The sequence below is a fragment of the Maniola jurtina genome, chromosome 17, assembly GCF_905333055.1.
Source record: "Maniola jurtina chromosome 17, ilManJurt1.1, whole genome shotgun sequence".
NCBI classification, from domain to species: domain Eukaryota; kingdom Metazoa; phylum Arthropoda; class Insecta; order Lepidoptera; family Nymphalidae; genus Maniola; species Maniola jurtina.
Genome location: NC_060045.1, coordinates 2,070,273 through 2,081,840, shown reverse-complemented (window position 1 = coordinate 2,081,840; position 11,568 = coordinate 2,070,273). Strand labels below are relative to the sequence as shown.

Below are 11,568 nucleotides of genomic sequence, written 5' to 3'. Positions count from 1 at the left end.
TATTTACATACTTTTACTTACAAAAATATAAACATTAAATCTACGAAAATTGGTAAAGAATAGACACATTAAAACAATAAAAAGTAACTTAAGGGAAGTTAACAATAAGTTCTAGGAGTTTAAAATATTACTTAAGTGTAAGTTACACTACATTGCATTATTATAAACTGAGAATACTTAAATAATACTTAATTAACTTACAGCGTAAATAATTGAATTCACTATCGATTCGAAGACACTATTTTACCACTACTTACTACTTATCGGTACAAAAAAGTATAATATCGGTATATATCGATCACTCCAGGTATCGGCCTGGAGCCGCCTTTGATCACTAAGTTACTAGCAGTTAAGTGAACCTTAAGATTTTCCTGAAGACTTGATTCATCAATAAATTTCGAAAGTACTGCGAGTATACAAATTACCAGAATTGTTGCCGATATTTTGGATATTCAGTTCCAATTTTATTCTCTTTTGGCAGGTAGGTAGCTCTTATAGCACAAGTAAAGGAATGAATCCGAAAACCGTGAATTTGTGTTTACATCATTAAAAAAAAATTAAATGTGTTTAAATTTTCAAAGTCAGATAACTATACCAAGTGGGGTATCATTTGAAAGGGCTTCACTTGTACATTCTAAAACTGATTTTTATTTATTTTTGTGTATAATAGTTTTTGATTTATCGTGCAAAATGTTGGAAAAAATACCCGAGTACGGAACCCTCAGTGCGCGAGTCTGACTCGCACTTGGCCGGTTTTTTGATTAATTAGTGAAGGAATCCAGTCATCACTCGTATTCTATGTGGTCCCTCAAAAGCGTTCTCAAATCTTGCCGGAACCACCACATCGCCCTCTTCACCCAGGGATCGCTTTTCAAAATGGCGGCTTATTTCCTTCTCTTGAAATAAATTTTCTTGGAAAGACCTACGATTTTCCTGAAGGCTTGTTTCTTCAATCGGCTTCGAAAGCACTGCCAGTACACAGACTAACAGAATGGATGCCGTTATTTTGGATATTAGATCCATTTTTATTCTTACTTCTTATACTTTTGCTTGGATTGTACCTACTTAACTTTTATCTCGTTTTGTGTTTTGTTTTATGGTTTCAGTTATCTGCCTTATAATATATTTGGATATTAGGATTAATTATTTTAGGATAAAGAGTTTTTTTTTCTTCTTTGGCTTCGTTACAGTGGTAAGCAGAATTTGGTTTCAAAAATCACACTACCTATAAAGATTGCGAGCACTAATATTTTTTTGGTATGAATTATTTGTTTCAAATCACTAAATATTTATTACTAATGTACAATAATTTGATATTTTAAAGTCTACTTCTGTAGCAATACCAAGTTTATGAATGTCCTGCTTGCATCGTACACTCGTTTTATATTGGACTTCATGTTTATTATTTAAATTATCGTTACAATTCTAACAATTCAGCTACAAGCATTATCCGTGATTTAGCACCTGATTAAAGGAATATAATGCGCATCTTCTTTACAATATTTGGTTAAGGTGCTCTAATTCGATTCTTAATACAGACTTTATTTACTCTCAGTTAAATTCTGGTAAATGTTTACTTTCATTTGCGTCAATGGATGTTGTGTGACGCGAGTAATTTTGAGAATAAAATTTCGCAGAATAAGTTGAGGTGTTTGGTGAATAATAAAATACTGAGCATCTTTAAATATCAATTGTGTAAACTGCACCTGAAGTTCTTATGATAAGACAGTAATTTCTAATTATGTAATTTATTGTAGGCTCTACCTTGGACAAAGAATTCCATCCAAAGAGGCAATACGGTCAGCCTCAAATAAAAAACTTTTATCAAATAAAATAGTTGTAATAAAAATATAAGCATAACTATCTGGTAGGTACAAAAAAAAAACAATTAAAAAAACAGTTGTAAATAAAATCGTTGTCCAATTTACACTTTGTTCAATACAACTTATAGAGCCGTGTATTTCCTAATCGGGAGGTCTGAGGTTCGATCCTATAGGCATGCACCTTTTCTGAGTTAAGAGTATGTGCGTTTTAAGAGATTAAAGTTATAAATTAAATTTTATCGGTGAAGGAAAACATCGCGAGGAAACCTGCATGCCTGCGCATAATCTAACTCTGCAAAGTGTGTGAAGTCTGCTAAATAAACTCTTCCAATTTTTCTTTTAAATCTAGATACAAGTTAGCCCTTGACTGAAATCTCTCCTGGTGGTAAGTGATGATGCAGTCTAAGAAGAAAGCGGGCTAACCTGAAAGGAGTATGGCAGTTTTCATTAAACCCATACTCCTTTGGTTTCTACACGGCATCGCACTGGAACACAATTCGTTTAGTGGCACAGCTTTGCCGGTAGGGTGGTAATTAGCCACGGCCGAAGCCTCCCACCAGACAAGAGATTCTCATTTCTAAAAGAGACCTGTGCGCAGAACGTAGTGAACTCGTATCACTTGCAAGCACACTTCACAAAGTGTAAATCAGGTTTTAACAAAATAATTGTGACATTGTTCAGAATTCACTCTTAGGTGCCTTATCAGAGAAGGCTTTTACTTTGGGGATAGCGTACACGGTCTGTTCTAACTGCTTGAATCTTGGATACTTCTCGTCGAGATCTGGCATGTGAAGAATCTTCTTTATACATTCGTACATGCCCGCGAATAGGAAGTCTGCCCAGGTTAACTGAAATTAAGAAAAAAATCCTATAGTCTATACCCTCTCTGGAACCTATATTATCATCAGTTAAATAACATGAATCCCCTATAGTCCAATCAAATTAGCGATCAACCTCGGAATGAGAGAGAATGAGCTTCATTTTGGCGTTCAAAAGTTGTCTCAAAAGTCGCATAAAATATCGCTCATGTGTCGTGTTATTCAAGGTCAAAGTTAAAAAAAATGGTTTTTTGAATTTTTCAGGTTAGATCCGAAAACCGTAAGTTTGTGGTTCCATCACAAAAAAAAATGTCGACGACAGATTTTCAGGCCGAAGGGGTAGGGGTCTCGAGGCATGACCTCTTTACCCGGGTGAGGCGCAGGGCAACTTGTTCACGAACATAATTAATTTACTATAATAAATGACATATAGATGGCAACGTCCGTCATTAACTTGCAAATTTTTATCACTACTCGTTTGAGGTTTCCTGTATGATGATTTGCGAAACCCTTCGTATGCGAGTCCAACTCGCTCTTGTCTGGTTTTTCGTTGACATAAAATATAATTTTGAAACTTGAATTTGTCTTATATTCATACCTTGCCAAGAGCCATATATCCATTGTTCTTGGCGATAATTTCGTCCAGCTTCTTGAGCGCGGCTGGGTAGTAGTTCTTCTCCAAATCCGCCTGCATCCGCGCTGCCGCCTTCTCATCTTCCTCGTGGAACACCGCTGCTCCTTCTACGCAAATAAAGAAAAACAACAACAAGAGGATGTACAAGAGAATTCGCACCATTATTAAACAGATTTAAAGATTAATAGTTCGTAGTATTGGAGGCGTCTTAAGAGGTTGCCAATGTCGGTATTGTTAATGTAAATTGTACAAAACTTCATCATCATCGTCTTCAACCGATAGACTGGACACACCTGGTCACAGCTGGACATAGCTCTCTTATAGAGACTTCCACTCGACACGGTCTCACACCGCCTCAATCCAGAGGCTTCCTGCGACTCGTTTTTAACCCCCGAACCAAAAAGAGGGGTGTTATAAGTTTGACGTGTGTATCTGTGTATCTGTGTGTCTGTGTATCTGTGTATCTGTGTATCTGTGTATCTGTGTATCTGTGTATCTGTCTGTGGCATCGTAGCGCCTAAACGAATGAACCGATTTTAATTTAGTTTTTTTTTGTTTGAAAGGTGGCTTGATCGAGAGTGTTCTTAACTATAATCCAAAAAAAATGGTGCAGCCGTTTAAGAGTTATCAGCTCTTTTCTAGTTTTCTTATGGAAAAGAAGGTTACATAACCGTTAGGTTCATAATATTATGTCAATTGACAAATGTCAAGCTGTCAAGATGGACGTTGCCTTGATACATAATTATTTATTTGAAAATGATGTTTTGGAAAACTCTGATACTTTGGATCGTAGGCGCGGAATAGTCCAAGAAAATCGGTTCAGCCGTTTGAAAGTTATCAGGTCTTTTCGGTCTTTTCTAGTTACTGTAACTTCACTTGTGTATTTATCATTTGTCTGCCAACGTCACACCCGCTGAGTGACTCTGAGCTTTCTTATGATGCCCCATAGTTAGTGATCATATCTCGATACGATATGCTGTGTAGCAATTGGATGGATTATTAGGTACCTAGCTACTTAGTAGCTTAGGGACCACAGTTGGGAATTATAAAAAAAAATATCGTTTACCGAATAAGTAGTAAGGATTATTACTTGCAAGGAACCAAAAGCTTAATTTGCTATAATCCGCTAAACCAACGAAATCTGTATGGTACAAACACTTTAATCTGTACATGGTAAAGACACTTTGCAATTAGAGATTGTAAGGTCTACATCTCCTAAGGATGCTCCGGTGTCGGGGCGAAACGCGCGTCGAGTGGTGTTGGAATTTGTGTGGTGCTGCGTACCATACAGATTTCATTGGTTTAGCGGATTATAGCAAATTAAGCTTTTGGTTCCTTGTATAGGTATATATATCATGGACTTCCGCAAAATAACGCCTGCTTCTATAATATATTATTACTTGAGCGGATATCGTTCCAAAACTCCACGTTCTGATCGATCTCGAAGTCTTCCTCAATGTTGCCGCCGCCGAGTCCATGCTTGCGGCCGAGGTAGCGCACTATGGGAATACTCTGGGCGTACTTCTTGCCGTCCACCTCCATCACGGGCATCTGACCGAACGGCATCGCTGCGAATATTAAGCATTTTTGTTATAAGTACATCGATCAATCTATGAGCCCGTTGGTTGGTATTTCCTGGTCATAGGTTTCCCGAGAGCGTACTGCCATCACACGCGGACTTTCGTTATTTTTAGGGTTCCGTACCCGTAACTAAGTCTCGTATCGTAACTAACCGTATTACTAAGGCTCCGCTGTCTGTCCGTCCATCCGTCTGTCTATCAGCGAGCTGTATCTCGTGAAACATAATAGGTAGACAGCTTAAATGTTTACAGAATGAGTATTGCCGCTACAAAAAATGATACAAAATTCAAAATGGCTGTCATTAAAAAAAAGTGCTTATCTCTTGTAAGATGGTACGGAACCTTTCGTCTGCGAACCTGACTCGTACTTAACCGATTTGTATTTACTTTAATTTTTTTAAAGAATCAACTATTAAAACAAGACTAGGTATAAGTATATTATTATTCGTACGACGCGACGGTCGGACGAATAGGCAATCTTTTAACGCTGTCGCTAATTATTATCCGAAAATATTGATATATATTTTTTTATTTTATTTAAGACCATCTTAAATTTTAAAAACCAAAATCCACTAAAAGTCGCGGGCATGATCCATCAAAAATAAATTAATCTGAATAGATTATTTCTTACTATACTTACTAGGTTTGACACTTGGCCATTCGTCCTGGGTAACTCTTCGGTCTTCGAACTCCTCGCCACCGTACGCCAGCAGGAGTCGGATGGGTTCACCAACTGCCTTCAGAGGAAAGTAGTAGACTATGACCTTCGGCATTTTTCTGCAAAAAGGAAGTAGTAGGCACGAAATTCAAAGGAGCAAAAAGCATTGCTTTTAAACATTATTTCGGTTATTCTACCAGCCGGCTTTTGAAATGAATTTAGGCAGAATATTATTTTGTAGGTTTGTACAGTAAAATATGAGAAGAAAATAAATAAATATAGTACGTTGGTGTAAAAAACTTACTTTCTTAAAGGAAAATCGAGTTTTATCGCGAGTTGTCGTGAACAGACGTGGCCCCTGCGTTGAGAATTACAATTCACTAGTCCCAACACAATTATTCACAAATAAGCAGTTGGTTACTGGGCTGTTAAAATCGTACACACATTTGCGCCCACGCCGACGCGTGACGGTGACCTTCAAATAAATAAATAGGTAAACTCGTTGATAAAAATTAAGAGTAAACTCTTTATTGCAACTGTCGCATGGAATATATTATATTACTGTCACCTTTGGGATGTCTCTGCCAAGTACCAATTCGATGCATTAGATTCAATAGATTGCCGCGCCCGTGCGATATATCACTTACGCAGATGAAATCAGCATACAGAACCGACGACGCAATGTCGCCTGCAACGTTGTTCCCTCTCCACCATTCTACCACAACAGCGAGAAACTGTCAATGTTAGCATCCATGTGTTATGTGGTTAACATTAAATCCATTCGCACGAAACGTTTTTAACCCCCGACCCAAAAAGAGGAGTGTTATAAGTTTGACGTGTGTATCTGTGTATCTGTGTGTCTGTGTATCTGTGTATCTGTGTATCTGTCTGTGGCATCGTAGCGCCTAAACGAATGAACCGATTTTAATTTACTTTTTTTTGTTTGAAAGGTGGCTTGATCGAGAGTGTTCTTAGCTATAATCCAAAAAAATTGGTTCAGCCGTTTAAAAGTTAAAAGCTATTTTCTAGTTTTCTTGTAGAAAAGAAGGTTAGATAACCCTTAGGTTCATAATATTCAAGTGTCAATTGGCAAATGTCAAGTTGTCAAGATGGACGTTGCCTAGATATACATAATTATTTATTTGAAAATGATTTGTTGGGGGTGTTGAAAATTTTTAATTTACACTTGTTGCTTAACGTTTCTGTTATGAACCGCTAAAGTGTAAAATGCCCTTCCGGCATCTGTGTTTCCTCTCACCTAATGTAACCTTTCCTATATAATACCTTCGAGGTAAGAGTGAATAGGCATTTTGCAGGTCACTGCGCTCCAGCCTTGATCTCAGCATTGCTTTTTGTAAGCATGATTGTCATCAAGCCTATTTTACAATTAAAAAAAACATAGGTTGTCATTATAAAGAAGTGCCTGGGTATAGTTTCTTGCTCGTTCAATATCTGTTAAGGTTTCTTCAAAAATTGACGACAGATGGCGTTAGCCACCTCTTCGAAGCAAGTTTTTCACGATGAGTGATGACCAATCAGAAGACATCTCGCACTCCGTTGAATGACAAATGACGCCATGTTGCATTTAAACTACCTCCATTCATTCATAATTCTATTCATGGATTCTAATATTTCTACATTTTATTTTAATTCCTAACGCACATAACTCTGAAGAGGAGGTATTGGCGAGCACAACACAATGTACCTACTACATAAATAAAAAACATTTATTAAACAAAAATAGTTGTATTAAAAATATAGATAAGTATAAAGCAAGATAATATTTTTATAATATTTAGTAATCACACTTCGGCGCCTTGTCAGCATACGCCTTCACTTTGGGGATGGTATACACGGTCTGTTCTAACTTCTTGAATCTCGGGTACTTCTCATCAAGGTCGGGCATTTGAAGAAGCTTCTTGAGACAGTCGTACATGCCAGCGAATAGGAAGTCTGCCCAGGTTAACTGGAAATAGAAAATACAGTCTATTTTATACGTAAAAAACACAAAAAAATAGCTATAGCTTAGATCTTATTGCATATAAAAAAATCATAGAAAGTTCCTTTCAAAAGACTTCCTTTTGAGAATTTCTTTTAGCTTTATATACAATTTTAATTCACATTGCTGTGGTAAATTTGCTATCAGCTAAGGCTGCTATTAGATTAGATTATTTAGGAAATTCGACACCAAAGTTAATTTTATGAAACATAATACTGAAATATTATACGTGCAAATCAGTCCAGAAATCTCTTCTATTCTATTATACTGTAACGTTTCAATTGTTCTTGAATTTTGAATATCTTAAATTCTTAATACCTTGCCAAGGGCCATGTGCCCGTTGTTCTTGGCGATGATGTCGTCCAACTTCTTCAGCGCGACCGGGTAGAAGTTCTTTTCCAGATCCGCCTGCTTCGCTGCTTTTACTTTCTCATCCTGCTCATAGGACACTGATGCTGCTTCTACAAATTTTATAAATGTATAATATGATACAACTTATAGCCACAGTATAATGTAAATATTTGGTGATGCGAGAGGCGAAGTTCGAGCTGTCATGGGCAGTATCGAAGTATTTCCCGCTTTCTTCTTCTTTTCACTGGGACTTCATGAGATGACCAAAATTCACTCACAACGTCACTCGGGATATCCCTGTGATGTAGGCTGACTATCTGTATGTTAAAATTAATTAAACGGGTGGATCGTGTAAGCTAGCAAACAGACAGAAACACTTGCACTTATAATATTAGTATGGAAGTATTGATATAGATTTATATCTACGGCGGCGTTCCCCTTCGAAGAGATCGTGATAGAAAGAGACGCATTTATCAAATTTTAGGCCACAATGAAGTGCAAGCTAAATTGCACTATATTACGTCGTAACAAGTGTCGTTATTTATTTAAATCTTTGCGGAGTACGTCTACCTGTGTAAGCTATTACTAGCTTTTCTATGCTGCAACTGTGCATTATAGCGAATAGTAATAGAGTGCCAACCAATCAGAGATGATTGCGATCGTTATAAGTGCTATAGCTGTCAAACTACGGCGGTAAATCCCCTGGTCGATACATCAAAGCCTCAAAGGGTAACAAAAAAAATTGGTTGTCTGTAAAGTCGGTTTACTGGCGATAGTTGAACGTGACAACAAAGGCCGATTGTGCTTCTTTGTCGCTCGTTCCGCGCTCTCACTTGCACTTCAAGCCTTACATGGAACGCCTCAGAGCGAGGTAACGCCGCATGAGTCATGTTTTTTCGTGCATGCAGCCGGCTCTATCGAATTATAAGACGTTGTCACGTCAAAACTATATTTACTGATGCGGATGTCGTTCCAGAACTCGATGTTCTGGTCGATCTCGAAGTCCTCCTCGATGTTCTTGCCGCCGAGCCCGTGCTTGCGGCCGAGGTAGCGCACGATGGCAAGACTCTGAGCGTACTTCTTGCCGTCCACCTCCAGGACCGGCATCTGACCGAACGGCATCGCTGCGAACATTAAGCATTTTTGGCTATAGGTACCTACATCAATCAATCAATCTGCCCGTTTGCGTTCGTTGCCGGATATATAGGCTTCCCGAAAGCGAGCCATCACACAGTCTTTGATTTATTTTTATTTAAAGGAATCAATAGTTAAATAGCACAGCCCTGTAGAGCCAGCCCTACGTGCGTCGTCCGCGATAGCGCTGTGTAAGCTCTCGGGTAATGTTACCGTGAACGCGATATACGAGCGTTCCCACAGAACAATAGATTCCTTACTTCGGAATTATTCACACGTTTAGTTAGTAAGATTTAGTTTTGTAATTTTAGATAATAAATTTAATTTTAAGTATCCAGACTTTTCTTTGTGTCCTCCACCTGCGACCTTCCGTAACTCAATGATAAACAAAGACTAGGTATATTTTTATCATTCGTCCGACTGGCGTATGAATAAGTAATCTTGCTATTCATCCAAAAATATGGATGAATTATAAATTTGGTGGCCCCATTCCATCAAGCATATAATGGGGGGGGAAGGGGGCATCATCATCATTGTCAACCGATAGATGTCCACTGCTGGACAGAGGTCACCATTCTAGCACCTTGAGGTGCCCTGAGACCCCAATGTCCATGGTTTTTTGAACAACAAGACAAATTATTTTGACAAATAGTCCCTCGCCTCGACTGTGCAGGAGAGTGTCCTAACTCTTAAAAAACAAAGATGAAGACCGAAGAAGAATAATATTTGATAATATTTCTGCTTACTCGGCTTTATTGCGGGCCATTCCTCCTTGGTGACTCTTCGGTCTTCGAACTCCTCCCCGCCGTACGCCAGCAGGAGACGGATGCCTTCGCCGAGGGCTTTCAGGGGAAAGTAGTAGACTGTCACTTTCGGCATTTTTCTGTAACCAGAGTGAAACATTTTAACCAACTTAAGGATATTACTGCTTCTAAAGCCATAATTGAAAGAAAGGAGAGATATGAAGGAGAAGAAGATGAGTCAGACCACGGCAGTAATTAAAACAAAATAAAAAACATTATTATTGCTTGAATTAAAACGGGTTAAATACTTACGGGTAAAAAGGTTGATTGCATGTACGAGTATCTTTGGTGATGATGTGATTAGGAGATAGTTAGTCGATATAAACTTACAATAGCAGTTTTGCAGAATGCAGAGGTGTTCCGGACGATTTGGTTTGCAATGGAATGAGAAAATTATACGATTGTCTCGTTAGCGGTTAGTGCCAACTCCCAACTCTCAATATCACTATAGTTAGGATACCTCTTTAAATTACTATCTAAAGTAATTAGTAGCAGATCTTTATACTTATCTTTATTATCTAAGTAGGTAGGTTTTACTTATCTGTGCCTCAAGTACGTATTTACCTACCCGAGTTTTACACGACTAACCTACAAGAGATTGATTATAGCAGTCAGATATGTCGGTATGCTCTTTCGGTTTTATCTCCCAAACTATTTATTCGCTTTAATAAAAGAAGTATCTTTGGTCTCGGATTAATTTGCCATGTTTCACCATCATCGGCTAAATTACGATGTTTAACGCCTACATCTTGTTAAGAAATTAATATTTTATGCTCATTCTTAAGGGCCTAGGTACTAAGTCGGTATATTATAACTAAGAAGGTGCCTATTATATAACCGTCACTCAGAAAAGCAGGTATTATTTAAATCATTTCAAAGAAATATTGGAATGTCCTCCCAAAACCTACGCGAAGGATACTTATCACACGGGTATAGTTATCCGAGAGTTTCAATCTAAAGAATCTAATGGAATGCCTATTTTTCAAAGTGTGGGTAATTTTCCGGTTCATTGCCACCATCATAATAAAATTGTATAGGCAAGTTAGGTTAACTAACCGGCCGGCTTTTACATTGAATCCAGATAAAATAATAATAAAGTCTGATACCAAAAAATAGAATTGAAATACATCGGAATAGTTATACTAGTAAGCAAAAATATTAAAAAACTTACCTTTTTCTAGGAAAATCGATTTATAATCTCACAGACGCGAAGCGTAGTGAACTGACGTGGCCTCCGCGTTGAGAATAACAAATTACTAGTTTACAATTCAACAAGGCACTGGCAACCGGTTACCGGGGCTCGGTTATGGTAAAATGATAGCTACAGTGCAACAATCGTAATCACCTCTTATTGGTTGACGCTGGCTCTCTGGCTGGCTATTGGCTACAATGCATTGTTAGAGCAAGAATACCATAAATTCAGCCAATCACAACAATTGCGTTTGTATTTATGCAAGTTTTTCTGGTCGCAGACAGCATTAGTAATATTCAGTAACCACTACAAACCGTCACAGGTATAGGTACTGCGCGCGCGCCGTGCCCTTGAATAAATGCAATGATTACGTTGATATAAAAATGCAAAGATAGTTACGTTTTAGCCTCAAAGAGATCCTTAGATTTTAAAATGAAAAGTTCTTTAGCAATTTTGGGATGGGAAAATTAAAAGGTCGTATCACTGACATGTTAATGTTAATATGGTTTTAATTTACAAGGTACAATTAATAATCACACTTAATATAATAAAGGCGAAAGTTTGTGTGTATGTGTG

At 37.8% G+C, this 11,568-nt stretch overlaps 2 protein-coding genes across 2 annotated transcripts in view; one reads left to right on the top strand and one right to left on the bottom strand.

Moving 5' to 3' along the window:
* Positions 1–11,568, top strand: part of LOC123873933 (zinc finger CCHC domain-containing protein 24-like) — a 33,195-nt gene that overhangs the window by 19,282 nt on the left and 2,345 nt on the right. The window lies entirely within an intron of this gene.
* Positions 2,446–11,139, bottom strand: LOC123873935. Its single transcript, XM_045919046.1, has 9 exons — positions 10,972–11,139; positions 9,744–9,880; positions 8,820–8,987; positions 7,831–7,973; positions 7,310–7,479; positions 5,496–5,635; positions 4,676–4,843; positions 3,240–3,382; positions 2,446–2,671 (listed from the first exon to the last, which is right to left on the bottom strand). The coding sequence occupies exons 2-9, from the start codon at positions 9,874–9,876 to the stop codon at positions 2,501–2,503; spliced, it is 1,236 nt and encodes a 411-aa protein (XP_045775002.1). The 5' UTR covers positions 9,877–9,880; positions 10,972–11,139; the 3' UTR covers positions 2,446–2,500.

Coding starts and splice junctions, on each gene's coding strand:
- LOC123873935 (XM_045919046.1), bottom strand. CDS start 9,876: ATGCCGAAAGTGACAGTCTACTACTTTCCCCTGAAAGCCCTCGGCGAA. Junction 7,480..7,830: donor GGCACATGGCCCTTGGCAAG/GTATTAAGAATT, acceptor TTCTATTTCCAG/TTAACCTGGGCAGACTTCCT. Junction 2,672..3,239: donor GATATATGGCTCTTGGCAAG/GTATGAATATAA, acceptor TCTTAATTTCAG/TTAACCTGGGCAGACTTCCT.